This window comes from Trachemys scripta, chromosome 5, assembly GCF_013100865.1.
Source record: "Trachemys scripta elegans isolate TJP31775 chromosome 5, CAS_Tse_1.0, whole genome shotgun sequence".
Taxonomy (NCBI): Eukaryota; Metazoa; Chordata; order Testudines; family Emydidae; genus Trachemys; species Trachemys scripta.
In genome coordinates, this window is record NC_048302.1 from 18,701,629 (window position 1) to 18,723,885 (window position 22,257).

The following is a 22,257-nucleotide window of genomic DNA, read 5'->3' on the forward strand; positions in this document are numbered from 1 at the left end:
AGCTTATTCAAAATTAGATACATTGTGCTGTCTATAACCCTAGTGTCTTCAATGTTTATCCTACACAGAGTATTATCAGCAAGACACACATTGTCTACATTGGTGTGTTACTTCTTTTGTCAAGCTAGCCAATTATTAAATGCTTTTATTTTTTCATCATTTTTTTAACTTCTATGTTTCACACAGAAGTCTATTAATGAAAGGAAGGTAGTTTGATATGGCATTTTCAGCAATATTTCCTGGAAAAGTGTATATAAATCCGCATGACAAGCTATACTATTGTTTTGCATAGGAAAAAAAAAACTAATCTATCCAGTTTTGCTAGAACTGTAGGCGATTATAAGCTTTCAGTTTTTACAAACTGAAAAAGTGTGTTAGACTTGATTATAGACAGACAAAATAAAAGCAAATTTAATTGTACAGAAGGAAACTCAGGACTTCAGTTTGCACAAAGAAAGAAAATAAAAACGTGCGTACATCTTTTTAACAGCACATGACTGCTGTAATTTCCATTGTTCATAGAGCAAATCCAGGGCTACGTGACCCACAATTTGTCGGGGAAGAGGATGAGTTTTGCCTACAAGCTAAGGTGTACAGCAACCAAGCATGTTCCCTCCAAGTCAGGAAAAAAGGTGAAAAACATTTCCTGTCTCATACCTTTGACTTCCATTTGAATTAGTGATTATTTCACCGGCCAAAAACATAGTTATAAAAAACATTAAGCGCTTGAGTTGAGTGGGCTTAGTTAATCAATTTCACTGGCCTATAGCACTAATGCACCTCATGTACTCATATTTCAAGATCTCCAGTCCATTAGTTTTGAACTCAGTTTTTTGTACTTTAGTAGACCTAGTCAAATTTGGTATCTAGATTTTTCAATGGTGCTTTCATTTTTCGCAGAAATCTTAGTAGTGTATGTTACCCTAAATCATTGGACATAGTTCAGGGTAAGGCCCCAAACCAGAGGCATGAGTCTGTTCCTGGGGCTCTGCTGTAGTTCTTACTCAAAGATCATGCCAGTTGGCAATTTTTATTTTTTGGCATCATTAGAAACCTGGAAAGGTGCCCTGAAAAATGAAGTCCAGGCACACTGACTTCACAAATCTTTATAATACATTTTTAACCTGAAAACTGCTATTCCCCACCCCCACACACACTTTTAAATGTTAATAGTGGAATTTTACTTTATTATTATTTTTAAACATTCGGCTAACTCTAAGAATCCAAATGAATTTCAGTAAAACTTGCTGAGGAGGTCTGCTTTTGAGCTGAAACAAAGCATGAGAATTTTTTTTTTCCAGAAAAGTGATTGAAAATCGGTATTTAGAATGAAAGCGCGATTTTGCTCTTAGCTACAGTTTCACTTTGCTTGGGGAATCAATGGCATATCTCAAATAGAGAATTTTTTTTCATTAATTGGTCGTGTTACATAGAAACTCTGGTGACATCCATTTTGATTTCCATCCTGTGTGCAAAAAAAGTCACCGCGGTACTCATATCAGTGCAAGAATGTTTGTAGGCATCTAGTTGGTGCCTCCTCTTGCACATGTCTGATCACTTCAAGGGCACATTTGTTGGCAAAACTCTTTCATGCTGCATGCAAATGCAATCACTTCAAGTTGCTAATGAGCATCTCTTGGGACAAGCAACAAGTGTTGAAATGTGTTTGACAGAGCTCATTGTTGTCGAATCATTGCCTCTGTATTCTTTACAACCCCAGAGCTATAACTTCTTTTGTGCGGGCAAAGCACTGCATCTATAGATGTAACAAGTGGAGTGGCAGAAAGACTACACTACAGGTAGAAACAGATATAAAGAGCAAAAACATGCAGTAATCTGTGGTAGGTGTGGAGAGCTGAAACAATATTTCCGAGAAACTCATTACCTCTCATTTGTAACGGTATGTATTCCAAGAAAATCCCAGATAGAGTATCCGTTGGATACAAAGAACAAATCAGGCTACGAGCAACAGCTGAATTAATCTTGTCTGCCCTTCGGGGCAAATCCTCTCTCATGTACAGATGCAGAAAATCTTCATGTAGTAGAACTGAAATCACTCTGCTGTGCTGGGGGCACACAGGATGCAGAAAGGGCATGCAGGACATACACATCTCACATATGCTTTGGAATAGTTGTATCGATGGGTGGATCAGGGAAGCAGCTGGGCATAAGGAATGGTGTGGTAATGGTAATTATTTGTGAACTACTGTAACAATTTTAATGGCACCAGCTATACAGCTCTGGTATTTTCATAGTTCATCAGCTTTATATGGCTTGGGGATCTACTGGAAATATAATAGAGGGTTCAAGGTTGATCCCTTTCACCCCAGGCTGGGAGTGATGAAGAGGTTGAACATTCAGCACATGAAGGACTGGACTCACACCCCTTTAGAACTTCTGGTTGAGTAGCAACTGTCTCAAATGACAAGCACATCCAGTGTCCATAAGCAGAAAGTACAAATTGTCCCAGCAGAGATATTCTGAGGGTAACTGGTTGGTACGGAAAGCAAATAGACACAGGAAAATTGGAGAACGCCTCTCCCATCCCCAACACAGCCATATATATATTTAAGTTATAACTTATCACTTTTATCAATTAATTATTTAAACAAAATTAAATTTCTGGGGTAGGAACTGTCTCTTCATCTCGATATCACCCAGCAAGATGGACACCCAGAAACTTTTGGACTATAGTATACTATCAAGATTGATAATAATAAACATAAATAATCCTTACTTTGTTTGAGATTCACGCAGTACCACGTAACAGACAATAAGCAAGGCAGAAATAATTTTACCTAGTTGTTAGGAGACATGTTCAGAGCTTGAGATTTTGTTTCATTAGCATTTGACAAATACATATCAAAGTCCTTGTCCTTTCTTATTTATTATCCACATAAACCTGAACTCAGTTTTTTTGAAGAACATAGAACTTAGAAGCATTTTTACATTAGCCATCTCAGTAATATCTAATAAAAGACCATGCAGATGGACAAATAATCGTGTCAAGACCTGAGGGAAAGCACCCTTAATGTCAGACCACTTGGGTAAACTCACTCCACCTACATTTGTAATTCTGGGAGAATATAGTAGAATTGTATACAGCCTTCCCCCCTTATCCTACCCTACCAGGGCCATTGCCTACAGAGGGCTCACTCATGGAATGGGGCAGTCCTGCAGCATCCCTTCCTCAGTTTCCCCTCTAATGTGGGTGTCCTTGGCCTTCTCCACATGGGTCCGTGTGGTAGGGTGACCAGACAGCAAGTGTGAGAAATCGGGATGGGAGTGGGGGGGGGGGGGGTAATAGGAGCCCATATTAAAAGAAAGCCCCAAATATCAGGACTGCCCCTATAAAACTGGGACATCTGGTCACCCTACCGCGTGATGTGTGTTGGCTCTCTGGCCAAGTCACTAAACAAATTTAACCTCTTCTGGGATAACAAAAGCCCAACTAGAAGTCCGAACAAAAAATTCTTCTACCCCTCTTGGGCTACTCTTCAGCCTGCCTTCTGGGCTCAGTTCTTGGCCCATATGGGCTATGGTCAATTCCATTCCTGCTCTGTTAAAGATCACCAACATCCATGCTACTTACCTTGGAGTCCCACTCACAGTATCTCCCTGCTCTTTGTCCCAACTCCTGTGCCCTGCAGAGTTCCTCCTTGCTCTTTTAGCTGAGCACAACCTCCCACAGCTTTCTCCATGGAGGCCCTTTTTGCTAGCAGGTCCCCTCCCAGACTACTCTGGCAGCTTCTCCCAGGCACCTCCATGCTTCCTGCAGACCCTAGCTCAGGGCACCCCATGGGAGCCTAACCTGCTTTCTGTAGCTCCTTACCTCTGAGTTCTCTCAGCTGTTCTCATGAAGCCCAAGTAGTCATTTGGCTATCACCTGACCCCATTAATTCCACCCTTTCAGGCTGCGAGAAAGGTAATTGTGGCACAGCTGGGGCTGGCCCTATTTCCCCTTAAAGGGGCCAGCCCCAGCCTGAGACACCTACTATATTTTGTCCAGCAACTACAATGTAATATTTATTAAGTGGTTGCCTTTTAAATAATGGTCAATGGCCTTTGTAACTAAATGATGTTATCTCAATATTTCCCAGGTACACTAAGTATAAGGGCAGTAGGCCGGAATGGTATCTCACTATCTAAAGCATTAGATACCGGAATGGTATCTCATTATGTAAATGGCATCTCATTGGAAGATCTATTGGAAAGATTTTAAGAAAACTAATGGGAGCTCTGTAATGGTTCCCTCTTTAGCAGGGGGCCACGCACTTCATTCATAAACTCTACCTAGTGGGAAGAAAGCAGGAAATGCTGAGACACAGATGAGTGTGTGTCAGTCTAGGGCTGGCAGCCAGACCCTTATGTTAATATTCCTGTAAACACACACAGGGCAGCCTGAACCCACGGGGCCTACTAAGGGATGAGAGGTCCCAAACAATGTGACTGGTTCAAATTAACTTGGCAAGCACGAATCGTGAACTTCAGGGGATTGTCCCGAGGTTTGGTAAAGAATGTCCAAGGGACCTACTAAATGGTGAATTATCTGAGGTGTTGCTAAGGAGCTCATCCATAGATCATATCATCCTGTAAATAAAAGTTATTACCTGAAGTACTTTCTGTGCTACAGCTGTAGACTCCAGTTTCTTAGCAAATTTCCAAACATGTCCATGTCCTATTGTATATTTTACCCCCAAGATAGCAAGAAAACTGCAGCCTCTGGGATATCCTCTTCATTAGAGTTATGCTCCACTGAACTTCATTTCTTTTAAAGCCTTTTCTTTCTTACTGTGCCTTTGTGTATTGGGGGCATCTGAGACTCAGTTGTTAAACTACAGGATACTGATTTCTTACACACAGTATAATTCTCAGAATGGATATTTAAAATTTATAGCCAACTCTCCCACATGAAGGTGGTCTGGCAGCTGCAATTCCTTCTCCCTCCCCCCCCCCCCCCCCATTTAAATGACTGTTTGGCATTATCTGTAACTGGGTTTGATCTACTTTGATATTTTGTTTGAAATATTTCCAGAAATAACTTAAGACATTGCTTGTGACTCAGCCACGGCTCTATATAATCCAAAACATTTCTGCGGTAAATAGACTGATGACCAGAGCCAGTAACACGGTGCATAAAAATCCCTGCAACACAAACACTGAAAATGTGACAAAACACAAGACATGATCTGTTTCCTTTGAGTTTTGCAGTGTGTTAAAAGTTCCCTTGGAAAATGGCATCAGTTTCCTTACAAAAGTAAAACTGTACCACTGTATGTCAGCAACGTGAATATATAATTTATCAGACATACATGCCCTGCAGGACATGGAAACTCTGATTTCAGTTCAAACCAGCCTTATTTTTGTTTAGTTTAAGTTGATTAGGAATTAGTTTAAGCTAAACTGAAATAAGATACTCTGAAACCACGATAAACATGTCTACATAGGAGTTTGCACCAGTTAAACTAAATCAGTTTAGAAACCAATTTAAATTGAACTTTTGCAATTTTCTCATGTAGATGAGGCCATATAAGGTGGTGCTATCCAGTAGATTAATTGCAGAATGATGCATCTTTCACCACTTTACCATTCCCATTCCAGTATCTTCCCTGGAGCTATTTCTAATATTTCAACCCCCTGAGGAGCTTCAAATAATCATTTTTTATCCCTCCAACAGCCAACCTGCTCAGTATTTCCCTCTCTGTTCCCAAATGTGGATTTACACCCATCTGAGGCCCATATTCAGTTCTGGGCCAGTGACACGTTGAGCATTTGACATCTTAAGACTCTACAGAAACAGCAATATTTCCAGCTTCCCAACAGGCTCTGGAAAGTGCTGAGATAGCAGGCTTTCAATGGTTCTCAAACACTTACCCACGTGAGTAATCCCATTGATTTCAGTGGTACAACTCATATGATAAAGGGCTCATCAGCTTGAACAAGGATTCCACAGTCTAGCCCATAAAGAGGTTATGACTAATTTTGCAAATAAAGCTGTGTCACAAGTGATAGATGTGAAAAGTTTGAAGTGTGTAAGTGTTGTACGGATCTGGAAAAAAAAAGTAGACCAGCCATGCTGAATTTTAAAAAACAGAGATTTTTAAATACTAGAATGATAAAAATGATATTACACTAAAAGTATTATACATAACATTCATCTGGGTCATGATGGTTAAAGTCCAAACCAGCAAAGCATTTGTCTTCAGTAGGACTCCTAAGAAGTTTAAGTGCGCTTTGCTGGATTGGGGCCTAAATGTTGCATGGTGACCAACGCTTCTGCCAACTCTCATCTCCTGCTAGTTCCTTTGGCCTCTCTCCTTGTGTTCATCTATCACAGTCTCATGACCACACAGGTCACTGGGAAAGGACACCTGGGTCCATGCCCCTTGACCGAGACTGGCAAGGGCATGTAGGTTGTAGAAACTCTTTACCCTTCGGTACCTCTTTCTATAATGTTCCCTTTTCTTTGACGACATCTGCATAAAATTATCTATCCACTAGTAATTGTAATAAAAACAAGATTGATTAAAACCAGAGAGAGAATGGAATTGAAACAAAAGCAATGGTTTGCTTAATGCCTCTAGATTTACTCTTCCTGTAAGAGAAACTAGCTAAGGCCTCTCAGCTTAGCTACGGGGGGAGAAGGGGTAGAGAATAGTTTATATCTGTTGAAAGCACTTTCTCCTCTGGTCAGACTGTCAGCATCAGTTGCTGTTCATGGACCATCAGCTTTTCCTGGCCTCTGGATCCATTTTCCAAGTTAGGTCAGCTTGCATGTCCAGACACACACCTTCTTGCTTTCCATGTGTCTCTCAGGTGTTAAGAGTCCATTAGTGTGTCAGGATGAGGTTTCATCAATATTAACCAAGACAGTGTTTGATTAGAAGTTCCGTTTAGGAGGAAGGACACATGAGTATTATCTCCTAATTACTCCTAGAAGTTTCTCCCAGGCCAGCCTCCCTGCCTCCAAGGTTGATATAATCGAAAGTCCCAGTGATTTCCGTTTCTTTAGATTAAGTACGGTGAATAGTTTTTGATCTGTACTACTGCTCTTTTCAACAGGATTTTGCTCATACACTTCTGTAGAATACACCCCATCTCCACTGAACATAGAAGTGGCTTAGATGTGATCCTTTTTCTTTTGTTAATGACTCTTATCATAAAACAAATTTTTGACAGACCTTAGATCCTCTGTCACCTGTATATTTGATTAGGTAATCTGTCCATTTTCATGGAAGATAAGGAGATACAAAATTCTGTTTTAAACAAAAAAATTCAGTGATCCTGTAACAATGGATCAATTACAATGCTTAATTTCATATAAGAACGCACATAATCACATTATATGTTCCCTGTGATATCCATGTTAAACATTGTATTTATGATATCTACCTTTGACTGCTTCACCTGCACTCTGCCCACTAATCCGTTTCCCCTGGGACTTACTCTGACATTTTAGACTTCTGAGCAGCTTGGGACAGATTCAGCGCTTTTATATACACACCATGCCATCATATAATCTTTGCTTTACAGATTATGCTCCATTATATTTAAAAGAACATTTGTAAGACTGCAAAATCAAGGATTCAAAAATTAGGAAATTGACAGCATTCATGTGGCCTCTTCTTGTGTGTGTATTTTAGGATACAGTCTTTAATTACATGATCACATAGTATTTTTTCCACAGGAATCCAGCATCACTCAGTGCCCAGGATAGATAATGCTCACTGAATGGAGCCTCAATTGCTGCAAAAGTTGGGAGGTGCCTAACAAATGAGACAGGAGACTGCAGGAAGTGAAGACATGGCCTTGCAGTTCATGCACTGGATTGGGACATAGGAGAATAATCACTCAGGAGAGTGACCTGCTCACAATTCTCTTCTCAGGAAAGTAGTTTTTTAAGCCTTTTATATTAAGGTACATTATCCTATACATTATAAACAATTGAAAACAGGGTTTTATAATGGGAAAGTGTCAAGCTATCGAAGCTAGTGGCAGCACTCAGCTTTTCCTGTAATAAATGTTTCCTTTGTCAACTAGTCATCACCCTGGAAACTTTTCTCTTAGGCAAATTGTTGGAATAAGGAGGATTCATTTTAAGCTATTGGATTTTTAAAACGTGCTTCAGATTTAAGGGAACAGATTCATTATGAGCAATCATGTCAAGACACTGTTCACTAGATGGTATAATAGCCAATAAATAATTGTTAGATTAATTTCCCCATATGCATTGTATCTCCTCAAACTCAGGGAGAGCTTTACATATTAAATAATTTATTTCTTAACAACAGATTATATGGAATAGGTGTTGAAATGCTTTGTGATGCAACTATATTTATATATTCTCCAAGAAACCATTGCATTAATGAAAATAAAGAACATATTCCCAGAAGAGACATGCCCTCTGGCACAATATATTCCATTATTTATACTACCTGAGGCATCAGGTATAAGATTTATTAGCACTGAATGAGTTTCCATGCAACAAAAGAGATGGTGATTTTGAAACTGAAGTACAGAGGAGAGAAGCTCTAGGATTATGATGATGGATGATTTATCACAGAGGGCATTCCTCCAGAGCTCTCTGATTATGATCTCTCACTCTTCTCCTTTCCACAGGGAATGTATACATCTCTCCTATTCAAAATGCGCATTTCATTCAGAAGGACCTCAAATTGCTTTAGAAATTATTAATGCTATACACAAATCACTTACTACCTTAAAAGAAATGCCTCTCCCAACCTATCTCAGTGGTGGGTGTGGGTGTGTGTGTGGGGGGAGAAGTTTGATTGAACCAGCAGGAGAAAGACAACCCCTGTGGTCATGAGAGGAGGGGCAAAGGGGGGGGGGGAGGAAGGAGTAGGAGGCTTGGTTGCTCTGCAGCCTTTCCACCTCAGCCTGCCCAGAATACTTGTTGAAATCATGCCTAGGTGGGATAAAGGGAGGAGACAATTCTCTGCCTCTGCCTGCACCCATTGGGCGGGGGGAGGGAAGGGGGAGAAGAGGAAGAAGTTGATCCTCTCTTTTGCCTCTCCCCTGCCCATATATGAATCCCGCTAGCCATGCAGCATCCATTTTGGTGCAGTTACGGTCCTGCCCTCCCTGCCCTAAAAGGGGGATAGAGTTTAAGTGAGTTTCCAAGATGACTGAGCATCAGTTTTGGGGATAAGGGAGGGATTTTTCCCTTGCAGCAAGATTGACAAGGTGTCCGGTGGGTTTTTTCACCTACCTTACAGCATCCTGGAGGCCCAGCTTTAGGATAATCAGGAGTAAGGACAGAATTTGAAAGCTGTGAATAAGGTGGTCATTTCATCATAACTTGCTTCCAGTATTCAGTGTTGGGTGAGAAACTCAAAGAGGCCAGCTCCTTATAGTCAACATGAACCCTTGGAGAGAACTACTGGCCCTCATTAGCCCAGAGGAGGAAGGAGAGACCCTAAGTCTTCAAAGACAAATTTCACATTTATCCTTTTTTTTTTTTTTTTTTAAACTGTTGCAGGGCAGGGCAAGAGGATTCAGCAGAGGCTTGACTCCTAGGGGTTAGACTGAAGAGGTCCAATCAGGAATACTGGTTATTTCGTATGGAGGCATTTAACTCTACACTGGACCTATATAAATGCATGGTATTTTTTTCAGGGGGAGGGAGAGGGGAATTACAAATTAATAAATTTGTGGCCTTGTGATTTAAAATCCATCCCTTCTGTATTTCACTCTCCCACATGTCCTGATCAATGCAGCCACCTCTGGGGTGAGACTCAGCTGCCGTCTAGCAGCACACAGCATTTTGACACAACAGTTTTGGACAGCAAGTGAACAATACTGTATTCCAGCTGAAAATCAGGGGGAATTTCGGTAGACAAAACGCAGTTGTTCGCGTTTTGTACTCCCTGTGCTACAAAGCTGTAAATATTGCTGTAGCTGGTAGCACTTCAGAGAACAGAGAACTATTCCAGATGGATAAGAATTCCAAAACAAATTCAGCATTATAACAAAATGACAATGCATGCATCAAACTGGAGAGTAGGTCTATGGATCTTGAAGCAATTATTCATCTCTGGCTGTCACGAAGGAGCATATGAAATGTATGCAATAGGGTAGTGCTGGATGAAGTATATAACCCACATCCCAGAACAAGCTGTGGATTTGTTTAACATTCAGCCATGGCAACAAGCTTTTAGAAATTCATCAACTCCCAGAGCAGCTAGATCACACTCCTACTAGACTATGCTATGTTGCGCAAGAGTTTGCTGTGCCATTGCATTGCATTTAAAAAACATTACAGCTTTAGTTCTTTAGCACAGCATAAAAATAAAATAGCCCCAAATATTTGCATATGACAACAGGTAAAAATCTCAATTTAAAAATCATGGGTGAGATTTTCTCCCTCATTAGAACCCCTGTATTCTGCTGTGGTGTTGTACAGGACCCTAGCAGATGAGGGAGTATTTCTCCAGTGCAGGTACTGTTTATAACAATCACAAGCTACTCTACACAAGCCCTAGCACAGCGGTTACACCACGGGCAGGAAGGAGTGTGCTGGGGATGCATAAAACACTATGAGGATTCTGGGAAGCACTGCTATTCATAGGCAGCGCAGGATGGGCAGCTGTAACTTAGATTCGGTGCCTGAAATAGCCCAGACTCAGGAGGGCACAAAGGTGGAAAAAAGCCATCTCTGCCCTCCCCCTCTCAGGTCTGCGAGTTCTGGGCTGCACCTCCAACAGCAAAACATTGCTGACTGGCAAGCATGTAGACGATCTATTAGCTATATGTTTGTATGTATGACAAACTGTGGGGACACTTAAAAGTTCCAGTCCATCAGCACTGATGACTTCTCATCTGCTTTCAGCCCTCGCTTCCTTTTCTTCCATGGATATGGTTACTGATTCCATGCTTCACTCTCTTCCATCCTTTACTCTTTTGCCCCTACTTTCCATACCAAGGTCAGCCCAGCCAACCTCAACATCCACTTCCTCCTCCATACCTGCTCTCATGCTACAAAACATCTCTGGTGGAAATCCTGAGACTGGGCTGACTTCCTCCACCACAAATTTGTTCTCTCCTCCTTTAGTTCTGCCATCCTCCTAGCTCAATAATGCTGCTTCTCCAACTTAATTGAATCCCATGCCCACAATCTCAGCCCCCTTTTCATCACCTTTGGCTCACTCCTCAAATCCTGCCTCCACTTCTGTATCTGCACAATATCTTGCAATTTCTTTCAAAAGAAATTTGACAAAATATACCATGACCTTTCTCCTCGGCTTCCCTTGTCACAGACAAGGAAGTTTCTTGCCTGCTGTCCTCCTCTAACTCCTCCACTTGCCTCAGTGACCCCATCCCATCCCCTGATCAGCCTTGTTCCCACTCTCCTCTGGCTTTTTTTCCCATCACATTACCAGCATGCTTTAGTCTCTCCCATCTTAAAGAAACAACATCCCTTGACCCCATTTGCCTCTAACTACTGCTCCATCTCCCTTTCATCTCTAATCTCATTAAACAAACTGTTTACAGTTGCTGTCTAGAGCTCCCCTTCCTTCGGTTCCATCCTGGACCCTCCTCTCCAATACTGCTTTCAACCCTTATGTCCCACTGAAACCATTGTCAAAGTCTTTAATAATATTTTCCTAGCCAAAGGTCAGATCCAATACACCATCCTCCTTCTTCACCTGTCAGGATCCTTTAACAGTTTACCATGCTGCTGTTCTTGAAATTTTACCTTCTTGGCTTCTGTGACACTGTCTCCTCTGGGTTCTCCTCCTACCTCTCCAATCACTCTGTGATGTTGCACTCCATATGCTTTATGAAAATATGCTTATAAATGTGAATATGATGTAACTGGAATATGCTTTACACAAAGGGTCTCTTTTAAGGTATCATTATAAAGCTTATAATCTATTGAGTGTATTCATCTTATTTGTTTGCATATATTATTTCTATGTCTGGAGTTAGAAGAAGATATAAACTTGTATTACTGATGTAAACATATTAAGTGGAAACCATTAAGGGTGCTTCAGAATCAATGAACAGTAAACGGCTCTGTTTACTTGCAAACCTTCCTGTGTACATATGGGCCAGCCCAGAAAGAATGAAGGCTAGGGTCTCACAGTGACATGTGATCATGTCACATGATGGAATCCATATTACTGCCAGCTGTCACAGAGCAGCTGAGCAAGTCGGAGAAATCTTGTTTCCCTAGCAGGTCAGACCCATCCACTCCTGTGCCAAGTGAATCTTGGCAAAAGAGAATCCAGCCCATAATGCTTAAAAAAATCCATTCCTTCATTTCAAGTCACTCCTTTTGTTGCTTGCATTTCCTTATGACATTTAAATATGCAGCCAGGCTTTAGAGCATTTCTGACAATAAGACAGGCAGTGATTTGGGGTAGGGGGAAAAAGGAAATAAGAGCAGTGGCTAGTGCTGGGAAAACCAAGACTGAAGGCCTGATCCAAAGTCCATTTAACTCAATGAGAATCTTTCCACTGACTTCAGTAGGATTTTTACTAGACCCCCAACTGGGTTTAATCATAAGGGGAAGTGAGTCTGTCCATCTCACAAAGCAATGCACAGTTTGTCACAAATTAGATTGTTTCTGGATGGTGTCAGGGATGGACTAGCAAGAATACAGTTATGGTAACAGTTGTATGAGGAAGGTTGTGAAGCACCAACTTGTGCTCCATTTTTCATACCCTCCACAGGAATCATTCACACTGATGATGTTAAGATGGAGGATATTGGTGGGAGATTTGTTGCCATATTGATCAATAGACTCATTGATAGAATAGTTTCATACATTCTTGGGATTCAGCAGTGATTTGCCTTTAACTTCCATAAACTCAAATGACTAAAAGTGTCTTGAACAATAGAAATTTTTTGCAGTGGTTGTAGGGGCAGGATCATTGGACACAAGTGACTGGGGCTGTCGAGTGAAAGGAAGCGAGTGCTGAATTTCATGAGTCAGGGCACAGCAGTAACTAGTTGTTGCAAAATGGTCAGTTGCTGGGATGGACTGGACTCATTGGGTTGTCTCCTTTGTGAGGAAGATCAATATCTCAGCAGTGAGAAGACAAGACTAGACTCCATATATGGTAACAGAGAGGAAGACTCTCCAGAAAGAAATGTGTGATGGTCCTCAACCCAGCCCCATGTTAAATCCAGTGGAAAGACTCCCATTTACTTCCTTAAGAGCTGGCTCGGACCCTGCATTGAGAAGCAGTATACATCAGGAGGATAGGGTGAAATTTGAGAATTTGGTAGATCTGGCCTTTGTTTAGCCTTAATATACTCTTGGGAGGCAATGACTATGGGAGAGATCTGTGTGAAGAAACCAGACCTATAACCCTTTCTACACAATCAAATTGTGTGATGTCTTGCATACAAGCAAAACCTCCCAACTGCCTTAAAAAAGAGTTACTGCCATAAAAAAAATAATAATAGTGAAAAATCAACACATACCCCGGTCACCACACAATTGTATCTGAACTAGTGTAGCTATTTCCAGTCCTAAATACAGGGAAATTTACTCTGTGGCCACTGAGAGCAAACCCTGCTTTCTTAATGGCCACTACTTTGTTGATTTACAAAATTCTCTTTCTGCAAGATTGGTAAATTCTGGACACTGTAGAAGCTGCCCTCTTAATTGATTGTAGCAGTTTTCAAATCATTTGGGCTGACTTGTTATAAAACCTCTATATTTCGAAACTTTTAAAAAAACAAATGTAATTGAATCCAGCCTTTACGTTTCTAAGTAACACACCGTGTCCCAATATATCAACTCATTATAATACATTATAATATATAAAGATATAAAAGCCAAAAATTTTCATAAGCTATAGCATATGCCCATATATATTTTACAATACAGATTGTATAATGTAAAAAAGGGTTAATACCTTAAGTGCAGGAAGCAGGTGTGATTGCTAATGGTGGTTATGGGCTTTTATCACAATTTAACCCTGCCTGTGATTTCTGGGCACAAGACACAGCATGCATGGATTTAATTTCACTATCGTATAAGCAGCAGTATTCCAAAGAGTAACATATCCATACCCTACCCACACATTAATACATTGTATACGATTGTCTATAGAATACATTACATAGCATAATTTGAAAAGTTGTGTTGCCTGATATTATACCTATTTTTCCGCAAAGTATGCCTTTGTATGTTTAATGGTGGTGACTCTAGAGCATATGGTACCAGAGCATTGTCTAATCAGGGAGCTAGTTTCTTTATGGTAGAATACAAGTCACGACCATAATTGTCATTAAGCAGAAAAATATGAATTACAAAATGCAATTGCTTATTAGAGTCTCATAATATTCTGGAAAGTGAAGCCATTGATATGGGTCCCCATCAAGGGCTCTGCAGGTTTTGCAATATTAAGTAGCCTCAGACAAAAGCATGTGATGTTACCGGTCTTTGGGGAGTATCCCCAGGGTATAGTCAAGAAATACAGCTGCATCAGCAACTGATGAGTTTAGTACCAACACACAAAGGGCCTTCAGTAAAAGCAGAAAAATAGCATATGAGCTAGAAATGAGGGAAAGCATCAGTAATGTAAGGATGCTTGTGATTTGCAGACAGATTGCAATTTGACTTGCATCAGTTTACTGCCATTCACCTTGGAGGAGTTACTTCTGATTTACAGAAGCATGCCTGTGGCTTCTGGAGAGGGAATTTTGCATAGTTCCTTCCCCAAATACAAGTGGTCAGAGCGACCAAATAATTCTCTATTGACTGGCAGAGAGTCACGCCCTGAGAAAATATACACAGCATACATACAGCACTTGGATTGTTCAAATCCCTTTCTAAATTTCAACTAATTTGCACAACTCCCCTGTAAAATAGGTAAAGCTTATGCAAATAGGAAATGTCAGCATTTACCCTAGAGCGGTATCTGAGACATTGCAGTATTGCCCCATTTAGAAAATGATGGATATCTCACGTATACGGTGACTGGGAGGACAGATTCACTTTTTTAAAATGACCACCACTGTAAATAAATGGCAAAACAGCAAGGGAAAGTGTCTTCTCTAAGGCCACACAGCAAGATGGTGGCAAAACTAGGATTAGAACTCAGGCACTCCTGGCTCCAAAATTTGTGCTTTAGCTTCTAGATCAGTGGTTCCCAAACTGGGGTTCGCGAAATGTTACAGGGGGTTCTCGGGAAAAAAATCCCTAATGGCGGACAGAGCTGTCCCTAGAAACCCGGGGCAGCATGGGGCCAGTAGCCTGGAGCCCCTGGACTTCCAAGAGCTCAGCAGATCAAAGCAAGCGTCTCTACCACCATGAAGAGATTTAAAATTCAAGACTCATTATAAGAAATGGAAAGGGAGGTGGATATTTTTTGCTGTTTTTAAAATTAAATAGGCAGCTAGTATTGTTTTTAAAATTATTATGAAGAACAAGTTTAAGCTTTGTTGTAACGTGCGTTGTTTGCCTGGACTGCTCAAGACCTGAATGCTTGTGTAGGAGGAACTCTGAGTTGGCTTCTTAAATACCTTCATGCTGTTTCACATCTGATACTCCTTGATGAAACATAGGAGCCTTGACTTATAACAGGCTTATTCAAAGTGATACAAGCTACGAAAGTGAGATCTTGGAAGAGTGTTGCCGTTTTCATAATGTAGTAAAAATACTATAATGATAAGTAATAATTAATAATAAATAGTGTGTAATAAGCATGTCATAAAAACAAATTATATTTCCAAGATCACTGCTTTTATAATTTAAACTCAGGTAAAGGAGAAAATTCCTGGAAATATTCATTTTTAAGAGGGGGTTCGTGAGACACAACATTTTAGTGAAAGGGGTTCACAGATTGTTAAAGTTTGGGAACCACTGTTCTAGATCAACCTGCTTCTCAGGCAGTGATGGGTGCATTATAAGAACCTAGAAAGACTAACAGGCCCTCTAACAATAAAGCACCGTTCCTTAGAACTCCAGTTTGTTCTTTACATCCAGTAAGAGAGGATGGAACTATTGCAGTGTGTTTTCTGACCAACATCACTCCAATACCTGTCTTATGCATCATTTGTGGAACTGTTCGCACGTGTACATCTTGAAAAATGTCAGTGAATTTCAAATAATGTTTAAAAAAGCAATTTCATTTGCAGATATCTAAACAGTTTCTCCACCTACCCTCAAAGGTGTACAGTTGATGAGTTTACATACATTAGCAGTAGGTTTTGAAAAGAAACAACCAGCGGAGGCTGAATGTGCGATGAAGTAAGTGAATCAAGTCACAGTAAGTATTGCAAGTCAGATTATAAATACTGAAAATTACCTTTCGTACATAGGTTAATTTTAATTAATACTTGATCACCTGTTTGATTTTCACAGACTATTGACTCAACTACATGATAAAACAAATGCTACGTACTTACCTGGTTGTGAATATGATACTGAAGATAAATGTCACTGAATCAGTATCCCCAAAACAGCTACACTAGCTATATTAAATATCAGATATGTACAAGCTTTCACAATTAACCTAAGCTGTCTGCTCATTTATATTATTTTAGAGCTTGCCTACAGACATAAAAAAATCAAAGCTTCAGGAGATGAAATATGCTGTATGAAAAATCTTGTATCTTTTAAATGACAATGGAAGGAGCTCGAAGTGTCATGGTGCTCAGTTATTTGTATTTTGTCACCTAGTCTTAAAATGATTTCATTTCATTAAGCAAATTCATTTGTTAGTATACATCTTGTTAAAGACAATGGGCCAGATCCTCAGCAAGTATAAACTGGCATCTCTCCATTTACTTAAATGGGAATACGCAGATTTACATCAGCTGGAGATCCAGACAAAAGGGCCTACTTCTGATCACACTTAATGGCTACACATGTAAATAAAACCAGTGTGACTACAATGGAGTTACTTGTGATTTACATAAGTGATTTGCTTCACTGCGCTTGCACGAAAATTGTAAATAAATTTGACCCAACACATAGTTTTGCTCTCCTGTTGCCTGATATACTTCAAGAGGACACAGGACTTCACGTGGGAGGTAAGGTAATGTCCATTTATGTTCAAAGAGCTGAATCAAATAATGGAAACTTCAAGGCAGGAAAAACATGACATTCTGATGAATGACTCACCAAAGCTCAGTTCAGATTTATATTTACCAAAGGAACATTTGACAGTTCATTGGTGTACTGGGAAGAAAAATAAAGACACACCTGATGGGATTATCTTTTACTGAAGTATTTTAAGCAAATAAAAAAAAAACAATGGTGCTTTCTAATAGGTAGGAAAGGTAAAGTACAGGTGAGTGTGTTTAAAAAAAAACCTATGTGTTTGGAAAGTGTGAAAGCAACTCAAAACACAGTGCTTGGTTTCATAATACAGCAGAAGTCTTTTAAAACACACAAGATAAAAGGTGTAACTCTTCTAAGTTCCTAAGCCATCTGGAGCATAAGTTCTAATGATTTGCAATGGAACTTGTGCTCCTAAATCCCTTTGGCACTTCAAAAATCTCACCCAGAATATTTTTCCAGACCAGCCAGCTACTATTTTTTTATTCCATCGTGATTTTTTATTCTTTAGTTTATAACAGAGTAAGCAAGGTTTTGGTTGCACTCCACTGCATTATAGTATTCTGGTCAGATGCAAAGAAAACTTATTCCTTGAATGGGCCTTCCACTGAACCACACGGTCCTTGCTAATAACTGACAGTGCTTTTCTATTCCCAAACTGCCTCATATGCCGTACATTTAAGTGTATTAAGTGTAGAAGCCGTACCTTATGTAGCAATCATTAATATAAATCTGCCACTTACGCTGAGCTTTACTTTTTAAGCAATTACATAAAAAATGGAGTTTTTCTAAATGGGAATAAAATTCAGTACAATAGTCTGTTACTTCTAAAGTCCTATTCATAAAGCACAGCCATAATGTAAGATATACACAAGGAAAACTGAAAATCAAGTTCAGAACACCAAATAAGATAGTAAATTTGCAGCTGTTTTTGTGTCTGCATAAAAGTGTTCTAATAAGCCTAGGAACTGAGTTAAATGCTTTCATTTATAAGTGCAAGTAAAAGCCTTGCCACTTTTGAGATTTCTGCTGGGCAGCAATTTCTCCTCCTCCCTCTTTCCCCCTTTTAAATTTTAAATACTGCATAGGAACCATTTGCCCTGTTAAGTTCCCATAGTTAGGACCAAACCCTTCTCAGAGGAATTTTGGCACCTTATTAATTAGTTGGTTATGAGTAGGAGCTGCATTCTTTCAGTGACTCCTATTTTGCCATCAGTAAAGTGTGATCCTATAATAAATTTCCATCAAGCAAACTATTTCTGGTAATTCCCCCTAATTAACACCAGACTGCTAATAATAAATTAGGCCCTACGTGTTTCTGATATAACCAAGATCTTGTCTGAGCACAAGAAATTAACCAATGCCCCAAGAAAGTAAAACACAAACCTATACTAAGCTTTTGCTGGTAAAAGGATTTATATGCAATTTTGTGAGAAAACCTTTGAAGATCTTATACAGGGCATTTTGATCGGCAAACGTTTTGAGTGACAGAGAGACTTGTTCTGGGTTGAGCTGTGAAAGGGGATTTATTGTGAAAACACACTGTTGAGTTTTTAGCCTATAAATCTTACACTAGATTACAGTTTCTTAATGAATGAATGACAGATCTCTTATTTTTGTCGGTGCATTTTAATGTTAAACGATGTTGTGATTGATACAAACCAAACCTCTCCCATTAAAATGTCAAATTTAGACTTGATGCCTTTAAGAGTTTGGCTTCTGGAGTTTAATATACTGTTTGCAAATAGACTTGCATTTGTCTTATTCATAGCCTAAACACTGCAGCAGAGACACAATTCCTGTAAAGCTGCATCTAAATTTTATATAGCCATGTGCAGTATTTTTTTCTGTTTGTACAAATAAAGACAGAAAACAACAGTGCATTTGCCTATTTAAGAGATATGCAGCTCATGAGAATCTTATGAGGCTACTTTATCATGAAGTAATTGACCATGTTACAGTAGATGGTTAAGTATCCCTACGTGAAAGCAGAGAATGCTTTGTACCAAGGCTAAATACAGTATCAGATAATGCTCGTCATGGGAGATAGTATTGCTATGAAAAGCCTCAACCCAGGGAAAAATGCCAAACACACTTGCAAATACACTGCAAAATATTTTACTCTGGCCAGTATTTTGAAATGAAGAATGCTCAATGAATAGGAATAGGGTAAGTGATATTGTTCTGAGCTACATTTCTGCTTCTCTTGTGACCTTAAAAAATATCCGAAGACAAAAAACAACAACAACCCATCAAAATAGATATAACTCCAAAGCTGTTTATTAATACGTGTACATCATGATACTGCTTTGCAGACTCTGCTTTTCATACATTTTTATTTAGAATCAAAACTGGTCAGAGGAACAGAGTTTTGTCTTATGAAATTTGCAAATGTGAAGTCAAAAGTAGAAGCCAAAGCATCATAAAGAAAGCAAGCAAGCAAATCACCAGGTTTCTTTAACTATTTTTTTTTAAAACAAAACAAGGCAAAAACCACAGAGGTTTGAGAAATTATAATCTGTGAAAGTATTTTTACTTTACTGCTGTTTGCAAAGCCATTCATATGAATAGAAAACGCTATTATTTCAGCAAACACAGCAGGTAAAGACTACTGAATGGATCAACACATATTGCACCCATTACCCAGCAATTACCTTTAAAATTGTGATAATGTTCTATTAAGCGTTCATTATTATATTTACAGATAAAGCTGTATGCTTGATGTAACTGAACTTGGAAAAGTCTGCCATCATGGTTCAAATATGCATCCCTAAACCCACTTTCACCTCAAAACATTTAAATTCAGTCCTGCCCTCCAAGAGGCATATTTTGAGAAATCACTTAGAGCATGCACGTAAAAAGCACAGTTGCTGATTTTCTAAGTTATAATGTAGTTTCTGGTACATCTGCTATGTTCTAGAAGGCAGGATTGACCCTAGACAATTCTAACCTTTGCTCAAAAGCAGAACACTGTTTGTTGAGGATATCCCACATGAAAAATACTTTTGGAAGTTGTAAAGTTCCCAGTTGAACTACATCAAGCCTGTAGCCACCCCCTCCCCGCCAAAAAAGACACCTAAAAATTCTGGAAGTAAATAAGCAAGGTTTCCTTAAAAGTGAAATCAAAAAGATACCAATATGGAATATTCCTAACCAAAATAATAAATATTCAGTGAGAGATATAAAGTGCCCTACTAGAATCTCACCTATTAAAAACATTAATAGTTATATAGTTCCTTTTTGTGTGTGCTTGTTTATATAACTTGTTTTCACCATTTAATATTAATTACTTAACAGTGACTTTAGGTTAGAAGCATGTGTGCGTGTGTGTTTATAATACAAATAGACAAAGCACAAATTAAAGGATAAAACTGCTGCATAACGCAGCAGTGTTAGCCCCTTCCAGACTGTGGGTCTAGAATTTCTTAGCAACTGGGAAATTCCAAATCCTCGTCCACAAAGGGGGATGGGTCGGTGGGTGGTTAAGAAGAATCACTACAATAAATGTTTAATGTGAGTTAACTGTAGTATAATTCCAACTGGGGGTGTGTGTGTGTGGGGGAAATCTATTGAAGTTTTTCATCTCTCCTCCTCTAAAATATAGACTTTCACCTGCAGAAACTACAGTACATTTTAAACCTGTCCATATCCATCCTCTTCCCAAACATGTGCTGTGTACAGTATTGTCACTGGAAGTATTTATTTGAGCCCCAGCTCTCCAGATTCTAGTTGTTTCAAAAGCAGTATCAGTCCTACTAAAATTATTTTCTGAGCCTTAAAAATTGCCCAGTCTGCTTCCCCCTCTGGTGTTTTAGTCCAACCCACCAATATCTAGAAAACTGTCAATATTTTAAGCTGCTTTAAAACATTGCCTCCAAACTACTGGAGTGTAGTACTATTGAGTACCCTCAGATGCAATTTCACACCCTGACTTGTTGGCTAGCATTTTGGTGGTATGTAACATTTTGAAGAGTAGTGTCCCATGTGTTTTCTCTAGTGGCTCAAAGGGCATCTTTTAGATACCTATTTTCTAGCAGAGAAGCAATTCCACCATTTGGTGGCCATGTAAAAATCTCTGCGATGCCCTTTGCAGATCTGCTCAAGACTTGATTACCAAAGACAAAAACTCCATATAAACGTAGCCTTGGCTTACAGAATATGGTTATCACAGCAAAGATTTCATTCATTACTTATGACACAAATACCCCAATTCTCATCTTTGATTGCATTCCTTAAAAAAAAATTCATTCCTATAAAATGTGTGTGTGTGTGTGTGTGTGTGTGTGTGTATATGCATGCAACCCCGCCTCCCTCCCCCCACCCATTTTTCCCCTGAATACCAGCAAAAGCAAGTTTAATTTTATCGGGTCTCTAAATCTGTAAGCCTCATTTTTGATATTGAAACAAATATAACTTTGGCCATAAAAAATCATGAGATCAATACAGTAATATGCTGTGAGGTGTGTATTTTTACACTCAATAATTTACTCTTGGTATACAGATCACCCTCCTTCTCTTTTTACTGATTCAAAAATGTTCACTGATAAATACTCTCAACATTCATATGTAAAAAGCCCAAAGTTCCCACGTTTCTCTTCCATTTCCTAAAATCTTATATAAATATTTTATTAGCCTACTGAAAATGGACATATAATGAAATTCAACCTTCTCCATTCCTTATGTTTGTTAACTATATGTGGCCTAAGCTTCAGAAATTCACTGAGTGAGCATGCTTCTTGCACAGTGGCTTATCTTTTTTGGAGAAGAACGTCTGACCCTCCAAACTGTCACAACATACCTGAAATAGGATTGGGGAAAAAAAACAAAAATCACTCTGTGAATTATTCTGAATGTGAAATAATAATGACATGTTATTGATGCACACAATCATGGAATAAGGATTATTATCCGTTGCTTAGGAACATGCTTTCTGGGTAGGACCTTAAAAAAGTGTCAGTGTTGGTCTAAACTTGTTCCCATTTAAGTCAATGGGAACTTTCTGATTGACTTCAGTAAAAGCAGAATTAAAACAATGCTGAGCACTTTTAAAAATCCCATCCTTATTGTTACTTTTCCCGTTCATGCAATACAAGCAAAGATGATAGAGATATACTTTCATTTCAGCTACAATACATTTGTCATGTTGTCTCAGTACATTTACCTTTGGAATACAAAGAAGGGACATCAAAGTTTATTTGTAACAGTGTTCAAATAA

General features: G+C 39.2%; 1 protein-coding gene across 20 annotated transcripts in view; it reads right to left on the minus strand.

The window, feature by feature from the left end:
• Window positions 1-20,246: 20,246 nt before the first annotated feature.
• The window catches only part of PDLIM5 (PDZ and LIM domain 5), a 198,906-nt gene continuing 196,895 nt past the window's right edge, over window positions 20,247-22,257 (minus strand). For all 20 annotated transcript variants that reach the window (XM_034772224.1, XM_034772231.1, XM_034772225.1 and 17 more), the window contains one exon: window positions 20,247-21,840. In XM_034772224.1, coding sequence (XP_034628115.1) covers window positions 21,751-21,840 — 90 coding nt within the window. In that variant the 3' untranslated portion in view covers window positions 20,247-21,750. The remainder of the gene's footprint in view (window positions 21,841-22,257) is intronic.